Raw genomic sequence first — 25,379 nt, 5'->3', positions numbered from 1 at the left:
TTTGATTTATACGAAACATTCAACAATATATTGGAGTGGAATTGAAGAAACCTACCATAGATTAATAGTGATTTATAAACATAGGGGGTGGACGAAAAGATAACAAACAGACTGGTGAGCTATAGAAGATACTGCGCATAGGGATGGTTCATCTCAACATGCTCAACTCCCTGGCCACTTCTTCCATGGCAGGCCTATCTGCACTACTTAAACTGAGGCATCTCTTTGCAAGCTCCGCTACGACTCTGACTTGATCTCTGTGTTCTTCTGTCTCAACAAACCGATCAAAGAGACTGTTTTCTAACTCCATGGATATAAAATGAGAAGACATGATTCTTTGACTTTCTGGCCTGCCAAATGATATCGGCTTCTCTCCTGTTACAATCTCTAACAAAACCATTCCAAAGCTGTAAACATCGCTCTTCTCTGTCAACTGTCCTTTATGGAAATACTCCGGGTCTAGATAGCCTAGTGTTCTCTGAACCAATGTGCTTATCTGTGATTCATTGCTAGGGACTAGCCTTGAAGGTCTGAAGCCGATGACTTTGGCCATGAAACAATCAGTTAATAATATGTTGGAAGACTTGACATTTCCATGAATAATTGATGCAGAATGCAGATAAGCAAGGGCAGCTGCTGGTTCTGAGGCTATCTTCCAAAGGATATCCCATGGCAATGAAGTAGTACTTCTCCTATTGGTACGATGAATGTAGTCGAAAAGGGTTCCATTGGAGGCGAGTTCATAGACCAGTACCGGAGTTTCTGTCTCCAGACAGCAGCCAAAGAACTTGATCACATTTTGATGGTTGATTTGGGTGAGAGTAATAATCTCATATATGAAACGCTCGACTTCATAATCTCCTGTACCAAATATGTGACCCTTCTTATGACAGTTGGTAGTCATTTCTAGCTCCTTGGATGTAAAGATAGTTGTACATCCTCTGGTTGAAGCATTAATATTCTGCTCCAACAATAACCCTCCATTTTTCCGGAAGAAGTTGGATTTGTTCCCAATCAACTTGTGTTTCTTCACACTGGAATAGATCCCAGTGATCCCAAACACGAGAAATAAGCAACAAAAGACAAGACCTGCAAGTTTTCAGTATGTTAGTTATCTATGCACCTAGATCAGCTAAAATTTCAGAAATCATATACAGACCATGTTAATCATTCCTTATTGTTCAGACCTAAAAATCAGTTATCAATTATAGTTAGTCAGCCAGTCGGGGAATAATCTACTTACCCAGAATAAAATTTGCCCGAAAGTTGCTGTGTGGATGGTAACCTTTACCACTGTTCATGTTATATACCGATTTATCATTCGTGTCAATTTTGCTGACAGAATCGTCAAAATGTACATATCGTATACCATATTGGTGAAGGACATCTAGTTTTCTATAGTATGACTGTCGTGCACTACTGACGTTTCCTACCAAGGCTGCCATGGGCAAAGCAGGAAAGATGAGGCTGCAGTTGGTTGGTGTACCAGTACCACCACGAAGTCTCATGGTAAACCAGAAATACATGGATAATAGAGTTATGTTTACTATACTCTCTACCTCCTTCCCAGATAAGTACTCGATACCTTTTGGAATGGAGGAATGGCCATAGGCAGTTCCATAACAAGCCTCATCCTCCTGGTCAGCCAGAGAGCTATTGATGTTCAAAGTTAATGGTTCATAACTTATAAAGCCAAATAATTCATAACCTATGACTGCAATATTTGCATTAGTGCCGGAGGCTGTAACTATCTGGGTGTCATCTGTCAAATTCATTGCATCGTGGACCTCGTCCGAGTGCAACATCTTCACTCCAGCTCCGGTGTAGCAGCTGCAGTTACTATAACCGTAAATGGATTTTCTTAATCGTACCTTGGTAGATGAAGAAGCTTGTACCTCTGCCTCAAGATCAGTGCTGCTACATAATTTGTCAGGCCAGTGGTTACCTAGAGAAGGTCCACTTGCTTTTCCAGTAGTTTCGAAATAAAAAGGAATTTTGAGTCTGAGATCTCCACATTCTTTTTGGTTGGAATTGGCTTCTAATGGAATTGCTGTAAACAAAAGCAATATAGAAGCCCAGGTAAACCAAGAGAGCATGTTGTAAAAGATATGTCCTGGTATCAAGCTCTCCGTACCTTTTAGCATATCCTGGTATCAAGCTCTCCGTCTTAGTTTCAAGTATGCAATAATGTGAGTATGACTAAGATACAATCTGCTGCTTCCCTATCTCTTCCTCTCACGCGGTGTTGAATCTCTGATAATCTATTGCTTATTTTACTCAGAGGTCCGGGTTGAATTGTATGATTGTTGGAAGATCGTACTTTTCTTCTATCGATCTTTCTGATCATATGTGCACTATGCACCTAGGTAAAAACTTTCTGTTTGTATTCAAGTGAAATTGCCTTGTTCTCACCGGTCTCTTCATTGACGCGCAGCCAACTTTGATCTCTGGTTATATGTATTTAACTGGAGGTTACATCGGCCACGTCAAAACTTTCGAGTCAGGCTTATTGACTTATTACATATACATTGTTGCTCATTCATTCCTAGCTAGCTTCCTGGTTTCTTCCATTCCCACGGAGTTGAATTTGACTCGGCAGTACGTCAACTTGGTTGCAGGGAAACAAGATATAATAGTAGCTGATTATATTGAAACTTAACAAAGCAAAGTAGCTGTGCGAATTGTTATGGCTGTCTCCGGTGACTACGTCCAGTGTTGGCCTTTCTTTCTGCAGCATTCAGCTTCAGGCAACCGTTTGCTGTTTTGCAAGCTCCGCGCCAGCTCTGACTTGTTCTCTCCTTCCCTCTCTTTTAACGTCCGGTGCAAAAAAATTGATCAAAGAAACCATTTTGTGATTCCACTGACACAACAAATTGCATGTCAGGCTATGATTGTTCGGTTTACTGGTAACTGGTCTACCAAATGACATTGGCTTCTCCCATGTTAAAATTTCTACCAACATAACTCCAAAGCTATAGAATTTATGTGTCAACTGGTCCAGATAACCAACTGTGAACTGTCCTCCGCACCAATGTGCTTATCTGTGTCTCATTACTAGGAACTAGCCTTGAAGGTCAAAGTTATGCCACGAAACAACCACTTAATAGTATGTCGGAAGAATTGAAAATTTCCATGAATTTTCTATGCAAATTGCAGATAAGCAAGGGCAGCTGCAGATTCTGAGGTTAACGGCCGCAAGGAACTACTCACATTATGCAATTTCTGTCATTGTCTGCCAAAACCATATTGAAGCCACTAAGGTAAACCAACTCCAAGATTAGTGCATAATGTGCAACAGAAGCCTGCCCGACATATAAGTTTTCCTGCCTTCCATGTCAAGTATTTTATTGGAATGTTTACATCAATGCCTGCACAGTTATCACTTTACTTAAAGCACAATATTGAGCAATGATGTATCTAGAAAATATTAACATTTGTATGTTCTCTTAGAGAAACTTTCTGTATCGAGGCAAAAAAGGAATTCCAAATTTTCAGATGATTAAGAGGAGCATCTGCAACTTCATGATCGGGTGACGCAAGTGAGACAGGGAAATTCAATGAGATAAAAAAGAAAAATAAGTCTTATAAAAGGGAACCATGTAAATTTGTTAGTTAGCTCTTAACAACACCAATACCTCCCAAGGTTGATTTTGAAAGCTACAATAACAGTCTTGAAAAGAGTTCCCCACTATCTATACAGAATCAAGAAATGTGGTAGGAGTCATGCATAATTATTATCACTATTCTATGCAGGCTGATTAGAAGAGAGAAGCGGTGAAAAGGATGATGTCTATAAGAGAAGATTGATTGTTCAGCACTCTTCAACAGCGGAATGAATTGCCCTTCAGTTGGTGAAATTACATATTTGAAATGATCATTTCAAGCAGGAAGCTTAAGCTCTTCGTGCTTCTTCCAGCTGAAGAAATTCAACATGTAAGTCAGTACAAAATAGAAGCATACAGAACTAAATATGTTTTATTTGTTCTGAAGATAGTCTCAAGTTTTATAAAAAAGACTTCACATTAAGGAGAAGCTGAAAGGTGATTCAATCTAATATCAGTTCCTTCCCATGTGTTTTTTTGTGTTGAGTACAAGGAACTGAATCAATGACTCTCATGAGGGATGTAACTCATGTAACGCGTAAAAAGGAGACTAGAAAGTTACCTTTTGATGTAATAGTAGAAAAAGTCAGCATAAAGAGCAGTCTGTACTAGACCTGAGACCCAAGCTGCGTGTGGGGCATTGACAATACATCAGTTATGTCACTCTAGCCTAAAGGGGTTAGAATTACATCAACTTCAAATGAAACTTACGTATCCAGCGAATTCTATGAAGCTCTGTGAAGAAACGATATATCCAACTGAGAAGATATAGGGCTCGATAAGTACTACAAAGACAACAAACACAATTACACCATAATCCAAGAAATATAAACAAAATAGTATACTGAGATCCTCTAACAGTAGCATCACCATTATATATATATTGTATTTATCATTGGTGTCATTCGATTCTTGTTCTGTTAGTACCAACTACCAAGTATCTGATAGTATCACCATCCTTCTAAGAATACCATCAAATTTTGTTCCAGTAACTGATTGATACTCTCTGTTTTCAAAAAGAAAGACTCTTAACTTGAAACTTAGCTAGCCAGGACATAACATCAATGATTATTACTGTGACATGTTCCGCATAATACATCATGAGAACGAATCTATCATATTCTTGATCATTTGCACAGCGTTCCTAACGTGTACTAAAGTTCCAGAGAAATCAAAGACAATAGAGCAAAAGCTAATGGCAAATTTCCAAAGAGGAGTTAGGACATACCCTAGAAGAAAAACATAGTTTCCAGTTAGGTTGTCAATGTTTTTTGAGCTTTGAAGTAGTACCAATTGAGGTAAAATTGCAACAGCTTCAAGGTAAATTGAAAATGTCCACAACACCTATATACACAGATCAGGTTCCGATAAGATTAAACATCAGACAGTAACAACATTAAACAAACTGAAACAAAATAACTGAATGTAAACAACCACTCTCATTCTCTTTGTAGTTACCACGTCCCCTTAAGAAGGAGATATAAATTGTTACCTCCAAACATATTTGTAACTTATTTGAACGAAGTATATATATATATATATATATATATATATAAAAGAAAGGGGATTTTCTTACTTGAAGTACGGTAAAACCATGGGGAATCAGAAGAGCCAACACTAAGCAAACAAGGATCAGATAGTAGTGTCTGAAAGTATCTTGATCCTTGTTGTATGTATGCTTCACTACTTTGTGGTACCTCATGTACCAGGCCGTGGCGAAAGAAGTTGCAATGAAGATTAGCTTGAATAATGTGTTATACAGAGAGTAATACTTGACAATCAAGTCCATGTATCCCTGGCACAATTGATTACTGTTATTAGACTAAAAAAAATAAAAATTTAACAACATCAAACATCTCATGCTTGTTCGGAACACATGTAATAGTAACTGTGGAAATTAGTCAACGAACTCAAGAGAAGTACCATTTTGTTCTCAGTATTAGTTATAAGAACAGGAATTTTACAAATCTAGGAGCCTAAAAATCTACAGTCAGTCAGTAAGTTGAAGATATGCACAGGTACGACTTTATTCTTCAATTAAAAGTTTAAAACTAATGATTTCCTCCATTCAAATTCCAAAGGAGGGTCCTTACTTCGGGAATTTGAGTTGCTATACAGCTTATTAGCTGCAAAACGTTGAAAACTTTTACATGGCCCTGTCCACTACGCCGTCCTTATAACAAGTTCCAAGTTTTCAACAAACTTACAAACCAGAATCGATAAGGTAATTAAAGAAAACTACAAATGGGGATTCGAAGTTTGCAGTTTTGATCTATCTAGCTGTAGACAAAGTACACTACTTGCCTGAAAAATCTTAGTGGTTGCTTCAACATGCATAGCAGACTATTTATATTTTAGAGGAACACATGTACAATCTTAAGCAAGAGATGTCCACCAGGTATCAATAATGATGAACATATGATGTGTCATATATATATATATATATATATATATATATACATAGAGATACACGTTTGAATGTACTGGTACCTGCACAAGATTTGGTGGTGTGGATCTTAAGGAAAAGAACCAGTATGCCCAGGAGGTGCGTCATGTCTCCTGCCAACCTGAACAGATTCATGTTTCCCGTCTTCAAAAACTAGTGCCTCTTCTTCTTCCTTATTGGTTTTGGTTAGCTTGTGTGCTAGCTTTTCCAACTTCTTTGTTTTCATTTGGTTTAAGAATGACCACCTGTGTTGCACACGCCTCTGAGAGCAGGTAAGCGCTGACTTTGCCCCTCTTTGATGCAACGTTCTCATCCTTCCTTCTCCCAACATCTGCCATTCCTCTCATCACACTGTAAAATTTGGGCCTGGAGGGTATCAAAAAATGGGCCCAATTTTAATTCTTACTTAACTCCGATGTGGTTTCACGCAAAGCCCAAATGACTATTGAAAACTTGGATCCAATCTTACTTTAACGCTAATTTTTGAAAGTCTCTGTTTATTAGCAAAACGGGCAGCTTCAATTGTAGCGTCACATCCACGCTTACTCGGCCATCCTACCTTATATCCTCCTTTCTTGGCTTAAAATTTTCAAATTTTTTTGCAAAAATAGAAAAAAAAAAATTTAAAATTGAATAAGCTATCACAAATTGAGAACAAATATATTGAATCATAAATCGAAGAAACAAAATAGAAAAATGATAACGAAGAGACACATTTGGATCTAGACTTCTAGAGAGTCCTCATTTAGACTTGTGCGTGTCAACTCCGGCGGAATTACGACTATATTTGAGGGACCAAAAATCTCACTCCCCACCATGTTAGGTCGCTCGACCAAATCCCTACGTAGAGGCAAACGGAAATCCTATTTCCCGGAATACAACCAAAATACCCAATTTGACTCTCTCACAGTCTCACTCCTTTCACTTAGCTAATACGCTCTGCTTCGTTTTCAAGCTGTCTTTATTTCCCTCCCCCCCCCATCTCTCTTCTTTTTCTCTTATTTAATATATAAATAAATAAATCACTCTTTGGCTCTCTCCAACACTGTTCTCTCCTCTTTCTATCCCTCTCTCTCTTTCTCGCTTTCTCTAGGGTTTGGCCCCTCTGTTCATCTCTTTACTCTGCTCTAGGGTTTTACCCGACTGCCTTTGTTTTGATCGACCTTCCCCTTTAGTCTCTACGCTCGTCTGTGAATATGGCGGCCGAGAAGCTCAGGGATATGAGCCTGCCCTTTGATGTTGCCTTGCTCGATGCCACTGTGTCGGCGTTTTACGGCACCGGATCTAAGGAAGAGGTGAGAGTTTTTCGAATACTATTCGATTTTCCACTCTAGGGTTTGAATAGTTTTCTGTTTGGGGTTATGCGACGGCTGTGAATTGGAGTCGTTATCGCCCCCTTAGTGTTTGGCATTTGAAAGCTAGCAGATATGTTTGAATTTTCAAACCAACTACAACAATTAATCGCTTTAATTTGGCTGCTGAGATTGAGAATTGAAATGATCCTACTTTTTATATTTTGTGACATTGTAATTTTGTGTTTTCTGAGAGTACCTTTACTGGTTTTGGTGACACAGAGGGCAGCTGCGGACCTAATATTGCGGGACTTGCAAAACAATCCAGATATGTGGCTCCAAGTCGTGCCAATTTTGCGGAGCGCTCAAAATCTCAACACCAAGTTCTTCGCTTTACAGGTCGCTTTCGATACATGAGAACAGTCTATTACACATTTGAGTTTCCGCTTGGTTTCACAAGAAGGGCATTGCCAAAAGATCCTTAGAGTCGGGTTGCAGAGTCTGTATGCGTTCATATGTCTTTCACTCTTTCTAAACTGTTGGATCAGAACTAGAATTGCTTTATAATCAAGTTGGAAGTATGACCAATCAATTTAGGAGCATATTTTTGTACTCTTTTTAAAATGGCATCACAGTAAAGTCTTCACAACTACATCAACTTGGGAAATGATGCTATTCAAACTTTAGCTTTAAGGTGCCGATTTTTTAGGGTTTTCATTACTTTTATGGGCAGGTCCTAGAAGGGGTTATCAAGTATAGGTGGAATGCACTGCCTGTTCAACAGAGAGATGGAATGAAAAATTATATCTCTGATCTCATTGTGCAGGTATGAGTCCTTTACTCCATTTAAGGAGGAAATCTTGCTAACCTTATATTTAAGCTTTGTTTCCGCATATTTTATTTCCTCTTAGCTTTTTACTCTCTTGCACAGCTTTCAGGCAATGAGAGTTCTTTTAGAAGTGAAAGGCTCTACGTCAACAAGCTCAATATCATTTTGGTTCAGGTATTTTCTTGTTCCACCTTTCATCATACTTGTCAATTTGTTGTACCATACACTACTAATTACCCCATTCAGTAGCGGTAGTATTATGTCTACTTATTCATTGAGGCATTGGTGTATTCACTGTTACACTAGTGTGTCCATATCTGAAGCCTACTCTTTGATAGTTAGATATGCTGCAATGTAATGTGGTGTATTACTTATTGCACAGATTTTGAAGCATGATTGGCCTGCTAAATGGCAAAGTTTTGTTCCAGATCTTGTTTCAGCAGCTAAAACGAGTGAAACCATATGTGAGAATTGTATGGTTATATTGAAAGTAAGCTTTTTATACAGCAGAATTTCAATTGTTTGTGGTTTTCATTAGTTTGTTATTAATTGCTTGAATGTGTTACCTTCAGCTCTTAAGTGAAGAGGTCTTTGATTTCTCAAGGGGAGAAATGACTCAGCTGAAGATTAAGGAGCTTAAACAATCATTGAACAGGTAATTCTTGTATTACTTTAAAAGCTGGTATATGTTTCTTTTTTTTGGCATTATGTATGTTTTTCTTGGTCTTGTCCTTTTGACTTGGATGATGCCCTGGTATTGTAACGCTCATTTGAGTTGTAACTTCATCATTATCATTGTAGTGTTAAATTTCTCTTGCTTCTTGTATCATTGAATCTGAATAGTTTTTTTTCCATTAGTTGTTGAAAGGGAGTTGTTTCGACATGCAGTGGCATGTTAATTTTTATTCTCAAGTTTATTTTTATTCTTTAAACGCGAAAAAATGTTGTTTTCGATATGAAAACTCGTGACATATACGTACTGTCTGACGTGGCATGTCTTCAAACCTTTCTTTCTTGCTAATGCTAATTGCTACTTCCAATTGTCTGTGATATCTTTGCAGCGAGTTTCAACTTATTCACGAGCTGTGCTTGTACGTATTATCTGTATCTCAAAGAACTGAACTTATACGTGCAACACTTTCGACGTTACATGCTTTTCTCTCATGGATTCCCTTGGGCTATATTTTTGAGTCCCCGTTGGTGCGTAAATTGCTTTTTCGTTGTCAATGTTGCCTTTTTTAAGATCTTATACTTATCAACCTATTGTGTCTTTGTACTTTGCAGCTTGAAACCCTTCTGAAGTTTTTTCCCATGCCTCAATATCGGAATCTTGCCCTTCAGTGTTTAACAGAGGTATATATCTTTCCATTTTCTTCATGTATTTAGTTGCACTATTCCTGTAATTTAGAAGATAGATGGCACCATAAGAAAACAAGGATATCTTAATATATTTAACCGCATTTGATTATTATGTATTTTAATATCGTTTTCAGGTTGCGGCACTTTCATTCGGTGACTTCTACAATGCTCAGTATGTTAAGATGTATATGATATTCATGGTGCAGTTACAGGTGTGTTTACATTGAATTTCGTTATATATTCTAAACTTATTTGTCAGTTGTCCTATTCTACACTAGATAAAAAAGATCAGTATAATACTTGTGTAATATGTTTTAAACATTGTTTAAAAGGTGGCTTAAAGATCAGTATAATATCATTGTGATTTGGTAAGTTGTTGTAAACATGTTTAAAAGGCAGCTAATATACAAGTCACAAGTTTATAATTTGGTTTTAACAATGTATATTACTACAATTTCCATACTGAAATCACAAAAACTAACAAAAATACAAAATATAACTAAGAAAAGTGAGTGGTTGGAGTGTTAAGGCCTCCTTTGAAAGTCTCAAATAGGTTGTTTTTTTTTTAATTCTTGCTCTATTACATCTATGTCAACAACATTAGTTTCTCGTAAATTTATATTTATCTGGCAATTTGGAGAGTACAATTAATGGACAAAACCCTGATACACTTTAAGGAAGTTCTCAAGTGAGCTCCCTGATTTTATTCCAGTAGTTGTATAATATGTATCTCATCAGTTCACGTATATTTTTTTTTCCTAACTAGACTATCCTCCCCACTACCACAAACATCCCTGAGGCTTATGGAAATGGATCTGGCGAGGAACAGGTACCTTTAATTCTTTTTTTTGGGGTCCCTCCTTTTGTGCATGTGTATGTGTTAACTCTTTCTTCATGTTTTTTCTCCAGGCATTTATTCAAAACTTGGCACTGTTCTTCACTTCGTTTTTCAAGGTAAGTGTCTTCTTTTGTTTTTCAGATAAGTAGAGCAACAAGTTCTTTGCTGATTTTCTCTTTTTATGCAGTCTCATATACGTGTTCTTGAAACCAACCAAGAAAACGTAAATGCGTTGCTAATGGGTCTTGAATATCTTATAAGCATCTCATATGTGGATGACACAGAAGTTTTTAAGGTATGACTACTGGTGATTCTCTAAGTCTCGCTCTCTCTATCTCTCCCTCCCTTGATAGCTGAATTAACAATGCACTTTATTGGATTGGTGAAGGTTTGCTTAGACTATTGGAATTCCTTGGTATTGGAACTATATGAGGCACATAATAATTTGGATAACCCTGCAGCTACAGCAAACATGATGGGACTGCAGGTGATTTAAATAGTCTGTTTATATTTTGGTGCCCCTGTTATTTGGTGATTAGATTTGAATGAAAGGAAAGTTACTCTGGTACTTGATCTGATATCATATCTTTCTGTTTGTGTTTTTGTACCGAATTGGCAGATGCCTATGATTCCTGGTATGGTTGATGGCCTTGGCTCACAAATTATGCAGAGGAGGCAGATATATGTTAGCATCATGTCAAAGTTAAGGCTGCTCATGATCTGTCGTATGGCAAAGCCAGAAGAGGTTCTCATTGTTGAAGATGAGAATGGCAACATCGTTCGCGAGACCCTTAAGGACAATGATGTTCTTGTCCAATATAAGGTGATCCATCTTTATTTGTGTGGATATGTTTTACCATGTCATTCAAGTGGTACTTTTCGTGTAAAATGACAGTATGGAACAGCTTATTGATTTATATTTTCAAACAAAATGTTTCCTTGAAAATTGAATGTGAAGAAACTACTTGTTTTGGTTACCTTTTTTATTTCGTAGGATGCTTTCATAAAAGAAACTAGGATAATGATAATATTGACATTATATGTTTATATATATTTTGTTTCTGATGAGGTCTTGCTAGGTGTTTTTGTCCTCTTAAATACTATCTCTGCTTGTTTTCATTATTTATATCAAATTCTTCCTGCAGATCATGAGGGAAACATTAATATATTTGGCACACCTTGACCACGATGACACTGAGAAGCAGGTAAAGGTTTTCCTATTGCAGTTTCATCTTTTTTTAATTATTTTTTTTTTACCACTGAAAGTAAACAATGATGTTTAGAATACATATGCGCTGTTATACATTTAATTCTGTAGAGTTTTATCTGATATGTTTATGATGAAATTCAGATGCTAAAGAAGTTAAGCAAACAACTAAGCGGCGAGGACTGGGCATGGAATAACTTAAACACGTTATGCTGGGCAATAGGGTCCATATCTGGTTCCATGGCGGAAGAACAGGTATTTGTTGCTCTTGTTTTTGTTGTAGGTCTCAAGAATTCATTTCTGTAACGGCCTCATGATATACCTGCCATTCTAGAATGTCTCTTGATATTTGTTACCATTTCATTTTTTAGGAAAACAGATTTTTGGTGATGGTGATTCGTGACTTACTGAATTTATGCGAAATCATAAAAGGGAAAGATAACAAAGCTGTGATTGCAAGCAACATTATGTAAGTGTATACATATGCATTTTTGATTTCTTATAAAATTGTATGTTATTATGGCTGCTAATTTTTTCATTAAGTGCACAAGTATGAGTATTAATCCTTATATTTTGGGAATAATTTTGTCTCTGCAACTTGGCCCCTGTATCTTGTGCTGAAAATGTCCTTATGTTTTATGTTTCAATATGCTTTCAGGTATGTTGTTGGGCAGTACCCAAGGTTTTTAAGAGCTCATTGGAAGTTCCTAAAGACCGTCGTGAATAAGTTGTTTGAATTTATGCACGAAACACATCCTGGAGTTCAGGTAATTACAATTATAGGGTTGAATGTTGACTTTTAGGTTTCATCTTCCTTCCATTTTTTCGCCTTCATTCTGGTATTGTTGACTTCTCTATTGTAACATCAAATATTAAATGATGTGAAGTTTTGTTGTAACTTTTGTTACGCATGTTTTAGGACATGGCTTGTGACACATTCCTCAAAATTGTTCAGAAATGCAAGCGTAAATTTGTTATTGTACAGGTATACCTTTCAGATTTTCAGCAGTTTAACTCTTTGAGGCTGAATAGGAAGCAGTAAGGTGTATTATTATTATTTTTTAATGTGTTTTGTTGACTGCATGTCATGACAGGTTGGGGAAAGCGAACCATTTGTCTCTGAACTGTTGACAGGCCTCCCTACGACTGTTGGTGATCTTGAGCCTCACCAGATTCATACTTTTTATGAAGCGGTATGCCTTTTGTTTTCTCTAAGTTGGATATCTCTACAGTAAATTTTAGTTGTTGACAATTTGCATTTGATATTATTAGGTCGGTCATATGATTCAAGCAGAATCTGATCCCCAAAAGAGGGATGAATATTTACATAGGCTGATGAGTCTCCCTAATCAGGTTAAATATACTTATCACTGTTTAATACCTGTTTCATAATCTCTTCACACACACACACACACGCAAAGTGATAGTGTATTATGACTTATGGGTTTACTTGTCATTCAGAAATGGGCTGAGATCATTGGGCAAGCGCGCCAAAGTGTTGATGTTCTCAAGGATCAGGAAGTGATTCGGACCGTGCTTAATATATTACAGGTATGCATTTTTCGAAATGATGATATCCTGCAGACAGTAGATCCAATTCCCTCTGCTGGTCATTAAGTTATTAGACTTTAATTTTGAATATTGTTTATATTATCTATATATGCAACTTCTCTTTTGTCTGTCAGGCTCTTAAATGAGCTTTTTAAATGTCCCTTTTTCTTTTCTTCTCTGTTTCTGTTGGTGATCTTTCTTATGTCTGTAACCTGTTTTGGTTATCTATTGTAATTATTCTTCGGTTTGCAGACAAACACAAGTGTTGCCAGCTCTCTTGGAACATTTTTCCTAACCCAGATGTCATTGATCTTCTTGGACATGCTTAATGTCTACAGGTATAACCAACATTTTTACATGTTAGTTGACTTTCAGATTCAGTTGTCCAATTATCTTCCTTCCAAAAATTCTAATTAATGCATTGGTTTTTACTTTGAACAGGATGTACAGTGAGCTTGTATCTAGTACCATTGCTGAAGGAGGGCCATTTGCTTCTAAGACATCCTATGTGAAACTTCTAAGGTGAGACTAATCTCAGGTCACATTTCAAATTTCCATCTTGTTTAGTTTGCACCATCAAAACCATAACTTATTCTGATTCATTCAACAGGTCAGTCAAGAGAGAAACTCTCAAACTGATCGAGACATTCCTGGACAAGGCTGAAGACCAGTCACATATAGGAAAACAAATTGTGCCTCCGATGTTGGATCCTGTCCTCGGTGACTATGCCAGGAATTTGCCTGATGCTAGAGAGTCGGAAGTTTTATCACTTTTTGCCACAATTATAAACAAGTAAATCCTTTTTTCATTAACTACCATCAGGGTTTTAAGCTATCTTTCTTAGATATATGTCAGTGGAACTCTTAGAAGTGGTGCCATGCTAAAACTGACTGATAAGCTCACCTTCTTTCAGGTACAAAGTTGAGATGATAGATGATGTGCCTCGGATATTTGAAGCTGTTTTCCAGTGCACGTTGGTGGTAAGGAAGTTGGCTCTTCTGCAATACTGTCAATCTTCTCTGATGCTTCTTAGTTCATGGAGCAGTAGTAACATATTTCCATACACTCTGATGCTGCTATTAGTCTAATTAGAACTAGAAACATAATGTTTTATAGCTGATTTTGTATTAATCCCTACTTTTCTGCGCTTGTGCTATTGCAGATGATTACAAAAAACTTTGAAGATTATCCAGAGCATCGCCTGAAGTTCTTTTCCCTACTTCGTGCCATCGCGGCACACTGTTTTCCTGCGTTGATTAGATTATCGAGTCAGGTTTGTGTTATTTTCTTTTTCCTTTTGTCTCATTTTGTTGTTGGCTCTATCCAGAATTTTATGTTTTGTTAATCATAGCATTCCATATTTTGATTGTTCTGTAATATGGGTTTGCTTCAGCAATTAAAGCTTGTCATGGATTCAATTATATGGGCATTTCGGCACACAGAAAGAAATATTGCTGAAACTGGGCTGAACCTGTTATTGGAGATGCTGAAGAACTTTCAGGTATGTTAATATTATTATTTGGGAAAGTGTGCTGATGTCTGTGTACTGTATCTTCCCGATGCTAACTATGATTTGGTTACAACTGCCAGAAATCAGAGTTCTGTAATCAATTTTTCCGGACATACTTTTTGCAAATCGAGCAAGAAATCTTTGCTGTCTTGACAGACACATTTCATAAGCCTGGATTCAAGTTGCACGTCCTGGTGCTTCAGCAGTTGTTTTGCCTTGTAGAAAGTGGTCCTGTGACGGAGCCGCTGTGGGATGTTTCAGTGCCTGGATTTCAACACCCAAATAATGCCATGTTTGTTCGGGAGTTCACTATCAAGCTTCTGAGTGAATCCTTCCCCAACATGACTACTGTAGAGGTATATCTCTAATTGTATTTTGTTTGTTCACAATATTTCTATAAGAATGCCACCTCTCTGAAGGGATTTATTTGATATTTTTGTCCTCAGGTCACTCAATTTGTGAATGGGCTATTTGAGTCCAAGAATAACTTGGCCACATTTAAGGATCACATCCGAGACTTTCTAGTGCAGTCAAAAGAATTTTCAGCACAGGTAGTGCTACAATTTTTGTCTTCCTGAATCTGTTTTACGTTTTGAGACAGGTCTATTACTTTGTTAGACAATGTGGTTATACGTTGTTACTCTGTTGCAGGACAACAAAGATCTTTATGCAGAGGAGGCTGCTGCACAAAGAGAAAGGGAACGGCAACGAATGCTCTCTATTCCTGGGCTCGTTGCCCCCAATGAGCTACAAGATGATATGGCTGATTCCTAGATGGCTAATACTCATCTCGAAGTTAAATCATGGGTGATTGATGGGGCAGTGGGGGTACCTAGCAGACGTTGGAATCTGTCAAAGCAAATACAGCAAATTTTTTCCTAATTAGATTCCCCTTCGTTTCCAGAATTTTCTTGGTTGAAATTAGTAAAAGCAAGGTTACCCATAGCCCGCCAGCTACACCGCCTATATGTCTATTGGAGGGCTGTAGAGTATTTAGGTGCTGATTTAGGGAGGAATATGGGTTTTTCTGGATTCAGATTGATCTATATGTACTTGCTAGATTGTATTCAATCTGTTTAAATGACTATTAGCATTGATGATTCATCTCAGTGTAACGTGTACTTAACTTTTATGGGTTGTGCAGAAATGTGTTTCGTGCTCGTCTTATTCATAGTGCTGCCTCAAATATTTGGTTTTTTGTTTCCACGGATCTTGATTATGTGATTTATGCCCAATTTAGGATCCTCCATGATTAGTAATTGCTCTAAGTTGATATTTGTTGGATGCTTTACTGTAGTTTCATGACTCCACGGACGCCTCTAAGCACCTCCTGAAGTTGTCTGGGGCCGCCTTCATGAACAACTGTCTTCCTGGGGCTTCCCCCCGAAAACATGGTCCTCCGGCACGCCATCCGCCACGTCACACACCTTCACGTTACTGTAATGCATCGGCCAGGCCCATGGATTACAATTTGTTTAGAATCGGCTACCCACAAGCCCAATAGGCCCAGATCATTAGTCCACTCCACTAGAAGAAAATGAAAGAAAGGTGGAATAATATTCTATAGAACGCTACCTTCACCTTGTGTTAGTTTCTATTTTCTCTCTCTCTCTCTCACTAAAAAAATCTCATCAAGGCTGATTCTCTCTCTAAAAATTGAATCGCCACCGCAGCTCTGCTAATTTAAGTCGCCCAACTCATACACTTCAACGCCGCTTTACACAGAGAAACAGAGGAGGAGGAGGAGATCGGCGACCTTTTCTTTTTCTCTGTTTTTGTTTTCTGTTTACTTTTCTTCAAGTGCTGCCATCGTCGTCGCCATGGGTCAAGCTTTTCGCAAGCTCTTCGATGCTTTCTTCGGGAACACTGAGATGCGAGTACTCTCTCTTTCCCTCTCTCTCTCTCTCTCTCTTTGATTTTTCGTAGTTGAATTTTATCTGAATTTTGCCCCATTTTTTTATTTTATTTTTGATTGATGATCATATACCTGCGCAGGGAGCTCTAGGGTTTATATATTTTGTGTTTCTACTAGATTTTTAGTTAGTTGAAATTCTCAATTGCGTCATTATGGTGATTCTTATTAACATCTTCTGTATGGATTCACTCATCTGTTTGGTTCTTTTTTCTTCTACTTTTGGAATAGGGATTGTGAAATTGTATATTTCTCAAATTATGATGATGATTAGTGTCTTTATAGGATCGCGTTAATTCCTTAAACTACTTTTACCGAGTAATAGTTAAACTGGTTTGCACAACATATACTGATCCTATTTCCGTAACCGAAAGAATCTAATATGACCAGAGTACATGATTGATGGCTTTTTTTTAATATGCATTTGTACAAATACTGGATACGGTGTAGTTTGCTTATCGAAAAGAGAGAAATGAAAGCTTGTTGAAAAGAAGCATGAGTTTCACTTGGATCGCCTTTGATCCTCTTTCCTTATATTAATTTTGTTCTTGGTGGCTTAGGTTGTAATGCTTGGACTAGATGCCGCTGGTAAAACAACCATCCTTTATAAACTGCACATTGGAGAAGTCTTGTCTACTGTTCCTACAATAGGTTGGTATTTTCAATCACTAGATACTTGAAGCTCTGCTCTCGGGAAGTTGTTATTTGACTGTCTTACTGTTAACATGCTTACATGTTTTCTATATCGATGGACTCTTTAATCTGAGAAGTATAAGCAATTGGGACAGTTAGACTGTAATATGCTTTATAGATAATCACACCCAATGGGAGATGATTTATCTGTTGATTTTGCTTCCTACTTACTATAGTATACTTTTTCGTGAACAGGTTTTAATGTGGAAAAAGTTCAGTACAAGAATGTGATGTTTACAGTTTGGGATGTTGGTGGGCAAGAGAAACTAAGGCCATTATGGAGGCATTACTTTAATAATACGGATGGATTGGTATTGTTTTGTTCTACTGCATTATAATTCCTGCCATCTGTTGTTTCACTTTTCATAACTTTCCTATATCTGTTTTCTTGCATCCTAGTTCACATCCTTGGCTTTTTTATTTCTCGAATACACAAGTGTTTTGATGTCTGTATTTTTGGCTATGCAGATTTATGTCGTTGACTCCTTGGACAGAGAGAGAATTGGACGAGCCAAGGCAGAATTTCAGGTTGCATGTTCAGAAAGAAATATGGTTTAGATACATTTTCCAGTGATTAATGCTCACTTAACTTTGTATTTTCCTATCAGGCCATAATCAGTGATCCATTTATGCTCAACAGTGTCATCTTAGTGTTCGCAAACAAACAGGATATGGTATGTAATACTGTAATAGAATTAGTTTTTGATCCTTTAGCATATGAATAATGCAAAGGGTGATTTGATTTATTGAAGTATAATATTACATGATGATAACTGATAAGGGAAATTGTCATCAGTAATCTGCCAATGTTGCCAGGCATTTGAAACTTAGGATGTCACGCATGGGGTCTCCCCCTCAAGTTAATAGGTCCCACATCACAGTTCTCCTTCTCTTTATCTTTCTTGTTTTGGCAATAATCGGAATGCTTGAATCGCTATATATGAGTCACTACATAGCTGTGTCCATTTAGAGGGGGAAAGTAGTACTTTCTTTGCATCTAAAAATTTTAGTCATGTGATTTACTAAAATCAGTGGATTGATGTGTAAATCTTCTATTATTCTTTTTACATGTTTGGCTTCAATAATGCATATTCACCAGAGTCCCATAATAGCTAAAGCAAATTACTTCCAGTGCCAAGAGTCTAGCCAGTAGGTTTACATCTCGCCCGTCAGATTGGTGTGCCCAACAGGCATACATTTAACAATTTATGTTCCTTTGCATCTTTGTCTGATTGAGTTGCTTTCTCCGTGAACAGAAAGGAGCTATGTCACCAATGGAAGTATGTGAAGGGCTAGGCCTGTTTGATCTCAAGAACAGAAAATGGCACATACAGGGTACCTGCGCTCTCCGGGGTGATGGCCTTTATGAGGGCTTGGATTGGCTAGCTAACACCCTCAAGGAGATGAGAGCTGCTGGATACTCTTCAGTGGGCACCTCATCATTCTAGTAGTTAAGGTTAGACAATGTCACCTTGTTATTCTTTGCCAGAAAATCTGGGAAAGCCATCGAGTTCACCGTTAATTCTTTTATTCATTTCCACAGGTTTACCTGGAATTGTTGGGACTGTTCAATTGATAAGAGCTGGCCAGTTACGCTTCGAAACGTCCTGAACTGTAATCAACTAGAATCGGGGTTTTCCTTGTCTTGACTATAAACAGAGGATTCTATTAGGTGCTTAATCGTAGCCTTTGTGCTCTCGGACTTGTAACTAAATCCATTGTATATTGTGCAAATCTCTAGCAATTTGTATGCTTCTGATTCAAAGGTCCTTAGTATTCTTTTCCTGATATTACACTATGTGTGATGATTACACGAAATTAAAAGATTCAAGCGAGCTCAGAATACAGTAAAAAGGTCATCGTTAGCATAGTAAAAATGTCCTCCTGGGGTTAAAAAAAAAAGAAGAAAAAGAAAGAGCTCATTTATTAGATTCCGAACTGAACTCCATGATAAGGAGAAAAGATTCGCAAGGAATCTGATTCCACGTGTCAGCGTATAGAGGGCTCGCAGGAGAGAGAGTTATCTTTTGCATGATATGGGAACTCTTGGCTTAACTGACAACACATGATTACATATATATTTGATTATTTTTCATTTTTCATTTGTGGGTTTTGCTTCCATTCCCACCAAATCAAAACAAACCAGATGAAAGCAATGCCCTCATGCCAGACCACCTCAAGCTCCTCCTCCACCGCCACCGCCACCATGTTCGTCCACAACTTCCACCACCTCAGCCTCCGCAGCTCCCCCAGGTTCCGTTGCGTCTTGAACCAGATTGCCCCCAACCTCATCGCCGCCGCAGCTGCCTCCGGCTCCGGCTCCCTCCACGGCGCCGTCACCTCCACCATCACTCAAGTCGCCGTCACCGCCGTCGCCATCGCCTCCGGGGCTTGTCTTTCCACTAAAGTCGATTTCTTGTGGCCCAAACTCGAAACGCAGCCAGGTGATTGTTTCGCTTAGCGTGATTACCACCGCTGATTGATTTTAGTAATCCAAATTCAAAATCAAACATTGATGATGATCGATGGTGCACTGCAGGGTGTGATTTAGTGGAGGGAGTAGACGTCACTGGATATCCTATATTCAATGATCCAAAGGTTTACCACCATTCGTTTTCATATTCAATTCAATTCGAAAATTGTAGACCTTTGAATTTGATGATCTGCGTCCACTAAAACAGTTTAGTTATCTGTGAAGGCAGGTGCAGAAGGCTATTGCGTTTGCCAAGAAGGCTCACCATGGCCAACTACGCAAGACCGGAGACCCTTACTTAGTCCATTGTATTCATACTGGCAGAATCTTGGCCATGCTGGTTCCTTCTAGCGGCGAGCGAGTATGCATCCTTCTTATATATATTTAAACTTTGCTGTTTGAAAATTAGTTTCCATGCCACTAATTGCTTCAAATATTTAAAGTTTGCTGCAGGCTGTTCACACGGTTGTTGCTGGGATACTGCATGATGTCGTTGATGACACATGTGAAAGTTTCAATCGCATAGAAGAAGAGTTTGGTGATGATATAGCCAAGCTCATAGCCGGAGTTTCCAGGTTAAGTTACATAAACCAGGTATTCTCATACAAAAGAGTGCTGGTTTTGAGTTGTCAAGTGTCCAATTATACTCGAATTCTTTTGAATTAGCAGTCTCATGGCTACACCATTCTTGTTATGTTTCCCGCTGGGGATGTAACTCTCATGAATTTCATGAAAGTAATAAAAAAGAATAACAGTGATCATGAAGGGTAATTGGACATAGTAGCTAGGTACATATGGTTTGAAAATACTTCCGTTAATCTTTTCATCTTTCATTTTAGCAGCACTATTATGCATCAGTCTGTGTAGACAGTAGACACCTCTGTCGGCTTAAGTAATTTATTCTGCTGATGATCAAAGCTGACAAAGTTCACACCTGAGATGTGATAGATAAGAAATAATGATGCAAATGTTATTTCAGTGAAAAAATTAGGCACACATTTCTGATCAACTGCACTTTTGACATGGTGTAAGGGTATTCTTTAGAGTATTCTGAATGTTTTTCTCTATTATTTGCAGCTTTTACGGAGACACCGCAGGATCAATGTGAATGACGGGAGACTTGGTCACGAGGAGGTATAGGACTGGTATCTTACATCATAATATGAGATCTGTTTTGTAAGTTGCAGTTATCTCATGCTTGCATTATTCATTTTTCAGGCAAATAACTTACGAGTCATGCTCTTGGGCATGGTTGATGATCCACGTGTAGTGCTCATAAAGCTTGCAGATCGTCTTCACAATATGAGAACACTGTATGTGCCTCTAAACTTTTGTTAAACATTATAGTTGTATATGTGGCCTTTATGCTTTTATTAACTATTTCAAAAGAATTATCCTTCTAATAATAGTTATTTCTCGATTGGACGATCTTTTAGTGATATATAAAGTATAAATTCAAACTACATATTATTTGGGAATGCAAACCAACAGACAGGTTGTTAGTAACCAGCTATGAACACTGTCCTGTCACCAATTTGTGCCACTATGTGACTAAAAATACGACAATTTATTTCTGAGTTAGTTACTTGGATTCTTCTTCTGAAAGCTTTAGGCTAATAATACCAGCAGATTGATCATACTTCTGGATTATCATAATCTTTTTACAGTTACGCCCTCCCTCCAGCAAAAGCTCAAGCTGTTGCAAGGGAGACCTTGGTGATTTGGTGTTCTCTAGCGTCCAGATTGGGATTATGGGCTATGAAAGCTGAACTGGAAGATCTGTGCTTTGCTGTTCTTCAGGTCTGCTTGCAATCTTTTTGGCTGCCATTAAAGATCTGTCTATTAACTTTCTGGGTTTCTTTAACTCTTCATTGTATATATTGAATGTTCGAATTTTTATGTAGCCTCAAATGTTTAAGAACATGAGAGCTGATCTAGCTACCATGTGGAGCTCTAGCAGCAAAGTAGGAAATTCGAAAAGAATATCGACAAGAGCCACCTTAAGTGGAGGAAGCTCAGTTTCAGACAATGAAAGATCAATGGATGGTGAAGAAGTCACAACCATGAAGGTAAACATTTGTTAGGAAAGCTTTGTTGTTCCTCTTTGTACATTGGATCCTGAAATTCAATTTCTCTAAAAGAATGAGGTTATAAATGAAACTAAGCTGCCTATATACTGACGTTGATGAATGATTTTCAGGATCTTTTGGAAGCGGTAGTTCCTTTCGATGTATTGTTAGATCGGAGAAAGCGGTTGAATTTTCTAAGTACTCTAGGACAAGATTTGGAGACTCATAAAAGACCAAAGGTTGTGCATGATGCTGGAATTGCTTTAGCATCTCTAGTAACTTGTGAGGAGGCACTTGAGCAGGAGTTGATCATATCAACATCGTACGTTCTTTTCTACTTTCCAATTGCTCCTTGTAGTTCAATGTTCAATGAAAGTGAAACACAAATATATATAATATCAATATGTCCAGTGACTCCAGTCTGACCAAGGTTAAAATCTTATCCCATGCTATGCTTTCAGTTATGTTCCAGGGATGGAAGTAACTTTATCCAGCCGTTTAAAAAGTTTATATAGCATCTACAGCAAGGTATTAATTCACTTCATGGCTTAATATGTTCCGCCTCCGGGCTCATTTTCTTACCTTGAATTTATTGCAAGGATTGTAAAGTACACAGATGCTCGTATATTCATTTCTATTGTTCTAAACAACTCTATTTGTTTCAGATGAAACGAAAAGATGTCAGCATCAATAAAGTTTATGATGCCCGTGCATTAAGGGTAGTTGTTGGAGACAAGAATGGGACTTTGCATGGACCTGCTGTCCAATGTTGCTACAGTCTTCTCGATACTGTGCACAAGTAAATCAAATTTAAACTAGCTTTTTTTTAAAGAAAATGAAAATGCAGACTTCCTCTTTTCCCTTTTTGTTTGTTATCGAGGGATTTTCTTCTGATAGGGAGGGGCATTAGTTAGGTAACTGCCTAAATCATGGAGTTAAGTTTGAAGTTGGAAATGTTTTTCCTTATATGCTCAGCACTTTGAAGCATGAGGCAATTTGCTTTAGTATAATAGTATCGATGCAAGTTATGACTAATATGAAACCTTTATGTTCCATTTCGTGTAAATCAATACCTGCTAAACAATAGTAAATCAACAGTCTGTTGAAGTTTGTTGAGTGTAGATAGGACTACTTAGCAATAAGTTCATTATATTAATATGTAGGACATAACACATGGATAGAGTGAGAGTTGAATGATAGGCTTGATATCAGTTATATTTTGTGCAGGCATTGGACACCAATAGATGGGGAGTTTGATGATTACATTGTCAATCCAAAGCCTAGTGGTTATCAGGTTAGATTTTTAGTTCTGACTCCACGATGTTTAGAATGCCATTAAAATGAGTTGACTCGTCTTTTCTTGGTGCTAATAGCCTCAAGGATCAAGCCATGATTGGTATATCATGTTTTACTATGCTTAGGGTTAGCTATGTCCATATATGTACTGCATTTTATTGGACAAATCATCTTTTCACCATATCTAAACTGCAAATCCGCTCTTACAGTCTCTGCACACAGCAGTACAAGGTCCTGACAAATCACCGTTGGAAGTTCAAATACGAACGCAGGTCCAAGTTTCTTTTTTAAATGGGGATCAGAACCAATTTCCAATATTCAGTAGCTGATATTTCACTTTATTTTTTAGAGGATGCATGAGTATGCAGAGCATGGACTTGCTGCACACTGGCTTTATAAAGAGATTGGAAACAAGCTGTCTAACAGAAGAAGCGCTGATGAATCTGAAATTGATGCGGCATCCTTTCTCTCTAAAACTATGGACAACCAAAAGGCTACGGGAATTGAGTTCTTTCGGAAGTATAGCATGTTAAAAGTTGGACATCCAGTTCTTAGAGTGGATGGAAGTCATCTTCTTGCTGCTGTTGTCATTAGGTACTTGACCCATTAATATCTTAATTACATAAGCTACTATATAGGAGTACGAAAGAATAATGTACGAGTGTATGATTAATTCTGACACTACAGGGTAGAGAAGGATGGAAGGGAGTTACTCGTTGCTGTGAGCTTTGGGCTAGAAGCTTCTGAAGCAGTTGCTGATAGAAAATATTCTTTTCAAAAACAACGGTGGGAAGCCTATGCAAGGTTATATAAGAAGGTTGACTGGCATTAGTTTTATAAATTTCGCGTTATAGTTTAGCTGAATTTTATTCATGGAAAGAGCTTTGAGACCATCACTTAAATTACTGTGTTTTTGTCCCATCCATTTCTTATTCTGCGGAATAATAAGATTCCCAAATTATCTCAAAATAACTTCCATTTTGCTCTTCTTCTTTCAACTGAGTACTCTGCTTAGATTATCCCATTTCTTTCACTTGGCACCCCAGGTTTCTGATGAGTGGTGGTGTGAACCAGGACATGGGGATTGGTGCACTTGCCTTGAGAAATATACACTGTGTCGAGATGGTATATACCACAAGGTATTATCATATATACATCCTGATGTGTAGGAAATGTGGAATATCTCTGTGATCTTCAAAACTAAGTGAAGAAAGTGTACATGTTTTTGTGACAAACTGAGACCTAGAGTGTGTGTGTGTGTGTGTGTGTGTGTCTACAATGTTCAAGCATAAAAGGGAGGAATGAGATGTAAGAGATCAGTAAGTCCAGTGCAATGTATCTTATTAGGTTAAAATGAAATTATATTTTCTTTTGCAGGAAGATCAGTTTGGGAGATTACTGCCAACATTCATTCAGGTGATTGAGTTGACAGATGAAGAAGAATCTGAATATTGGGCTGTCGTTTCTGCTATCTTTGAGGGAAGACAGCTCGATTACGTTAGTCCTACGCCAAGATTTAACTCCATTACATCAACTTCCATGGAAGCTAGCATCAATAACAAGGTTTGCCTGCCTTTGACCACATTCAGATACCCATTCTTTCTTTCTTGCACTTGCGTCATTCCTCCTAGCAGTACTGCTTCAATTGAGGATCCCAACTAATTTAAGCATGTATACGGAATTCTTATATCAGACGTATACAAAAAGGGCTCCAAAAGCTAATGCCTGCTTTCAAATTGCAGGTGCATTTGCTAAGGACAATGCTAAGGTGGGAAGAGCAAATACGGTCTGAAGCTAGTTATGGAAATGGACAAGCCAAGTATCGACGGGGTACTGTTGTCCTTGGGGAAGTAGTGATTATATGTTGGCCGAATGGTGAAATAATGAGGTTGACAACGGGCAGCACTGCCGCAGATGCTGCTAGAAGGGCAGGACTAGACGGGAAACTGGTTTTGGTTAACGGGCAGCTGGTGTTGCCCAATACAAAGCTCACTGATGGTGATGTGGTTGAAGTCAGAGCGTAACAAATAGATTATAGTGACTTCTGCTTACTGAAACAGGAAAATAGATCCTATTGCAAGGTTTTTCAAGCTCAAAGTGACAGCAAATTGAAGGATATCATATCTGAATAAGATGAAGAAGCAATACTCAGAATACAATTTTTGGGAGTGTTGATGGTCTCTAAATAGAAAGTTGTTTCAATGCAAGTGATTTGTGTTGACAATTGTATATATGTTTTGAGTACTTTGTTAATATAAAAGAAAATGTAATTTCAGGTTACTTTTCGAGGTATTTCAGATA

At 37.9% G+C, this 25,379-nt stretch overlaps 5 protein-coding genes across 8 annotated transcripts; 3 read left to right on the top strand and 2 right to left on the bottom strand.

Moving 5' to 3' along the window:
* Positions 1-59: 59 nt before the first annotated feature.
* On the bottom strand, positions 60-2,318 carry LOC126802628 (wall-associated receptor kinase-like 22). Its single transcript, XM_050530277.1, has 2 exons — positions 1,244-2,318; positions 60-1,089 (listed from the first exon to the last, which is right to left on the bottom strand). Exons 1-2 carry the CDS (start codon positions 2,142-2,144, stop codon positions 149-151), a joined length of 1,842 nt encoding a protein of 613 aa, XP_050386234.1. The 5' UTR covers positions 2,145-2,318; the 3' UTR covers positions 60-148.
* A 1,258-nt stretch (positions 2,319-3,576) lies between these two features.
* LOC126802401 (ER lumen protein-retaining receptor-like) lies at positions 3,577-6,221 on the bottom strand. Of its 2 annotated transcripts, none has more exons than XM_050530023.1 (6): positions 6,073-6,221; positions 5,179-5,424; positions 4,831-4,946; positions 4,314-4,387; positions 4,165-4,228; positions 3,577-3,916 (listed from the first exon to the last, which is right to left on the bottom strand). In XM_050530023.1, the coding sequence occupies exons 1-6, from the start codon at positions 6,181-6,183 to the stop codon at positions 3,880-3,882; spliced, it is 648 nt and encodes a 215-aa protein (XP_050385980.1). In that variant the 5' UTR covers positions 6,184-6,221; the 3' UTR covers positions 3,577-3,879. The 2 variants fall into 2 exon arrangements, with proteins under 2 accessions (XP_050385980.1, XP_050385979.1); XM_050530022.1 differs by having other exon boundaries at positions 5,179-5,397; positions 6,093-6,221.
* Positions 6,222-7,089: 868 nt separating this feature from the next.
* LOC126803394 (protein EXPORTIN 1A) lies at positions 7,090-15,803 on the top strand. The gene is made up of 31 exons (XM_050531203.1): positions 7,090-7,343; positions 7,623-7,739; positions 8,074-8,166; positions 8,272-8,343; positions 8,552-8,659; positions 8,742-8,824; positions 9,231-9,369; positions 9,454-9,522; positions 9,663-9,740; positions 10,295-10,357; positions 10,438-10,482; positions 10,554-10,661; positions 10,755-10,853; positions 10,986-11,189; positions 11,512-11,571; positions 11,718-11,828; positions 11,945-12,042; positions 12,232-12,340; positions 12,493-12,558; positions 12,668-12,766; positions 12,846-12,926; positions 13,035-13,124; positions 13,377-13,462; positions 13,566-13,646; positions 13,735-13,917; positions 14,039-14,105; positions 14,288-14,398; positions 14,519-14,626; positions 14,716-14,991; positions 15,082-15,186; positions 15,287-15,803. The coding sequence occupies exons 1-31, from the start codon at positions 7,245-7,247 to the stop codon at positions 15,407-15,409; spliced, it is 3,231 nt and encodes a 1,076-aa protein (XP_050387160.1). The 5' UTR covers positions 7,090-7,244; the 3' UTR covers positions 15,410-15,803.
* A 418-nt stretch (positions 15,804-16,221) lies between these two features.
* On the top strand, positions 16,222-19,028 carry LOC126801573 (uncharacterized). Its single transcript, XM_050528967.1, has 7 exons — positions 16,222-16,512; positions 17,108-17,198; positions 17,436-17,551; positions 17,709-17,768; positions 17,849-17,914; positions 18,497-18,696; positions 18,784-19,028. The coding sequence occupies exons 1-6, from the start codon at positions 16,456-16,458 to the stop codon at positions 18,686-18,688; spliced, it is 582 nt and encodes a 193-aa protein (XP_050384924.1). The 5' UTR covers positions 16,222-16,455; the 3' UTR covers positions 18,689-18,696; positions 18,784-19,028.
* A 325-nt stretch (positions 19,029-19,353) lies between these two features.
* Positions 19,354-25,379, top strand: LOC126801572 (uncharacterized). Of its 3 annotated transcripts, none has more exons than XM_050528964.1 (18): positions 19,354-19,684; positions 19,780-19,838; positions 19,943-20,074; positions 20,167-20,307; positions 20,791-20,847; positions 20,932-21,026; positions 21,381-21,513; positions 21,618-21,782; positions 21,914-22,104; positions 22,244-22,310; positions 22,448-22,581; positions 23,010-23,076; positions 23,288-23,350; positions 23,428-23,672; positions 23,766-23,895; positions 24,125-24,217; positions 24,456-24,641; positions 24,821-25,379. In XM_050528964.1, the coding sequence occupies exons 1-18, from the start codon at positions 19,387-19,389 to the stop codon at positions 25,100-25,102; spliced, it is 2,538 nt and encodes an 845-aa protein (XP_050384921.1). In that variant the 5' UTR covers positions 19,354-19,386; the 3' UTR covers positions 25,103-25,379. The 3 variants fall into 3 exon arrangements, with proteins under 3 accessions (XP_050384921.1, XP_050384922.1, XP_050384923.1); XM_050528965.1 differs by having other exon boundaries at positions 24,456-24,749; positions 24,821-24,964; XM_050528966.1 differs by having other exon boundaries at positions 19,596-19,684; positions 19,939-20,074.

This window comes from Argentina anserina, chromosome 7 (assembly GCF_933775445.1).
Source record: "Argentina anserina chromosome 7, drPotAnse1.1, whole genome shotgun sequence".
Taxonomy (NCBI): domain Eukaryota; kingdom Viridiplantae; phylum Streptophyta; class Magnoliopsida; order Rosales; family Rosaceae; genus Argentina; species Argentina anserina.
This window is presented reverse-complemented; position numbering and strand designations above follow the sequence as displayed.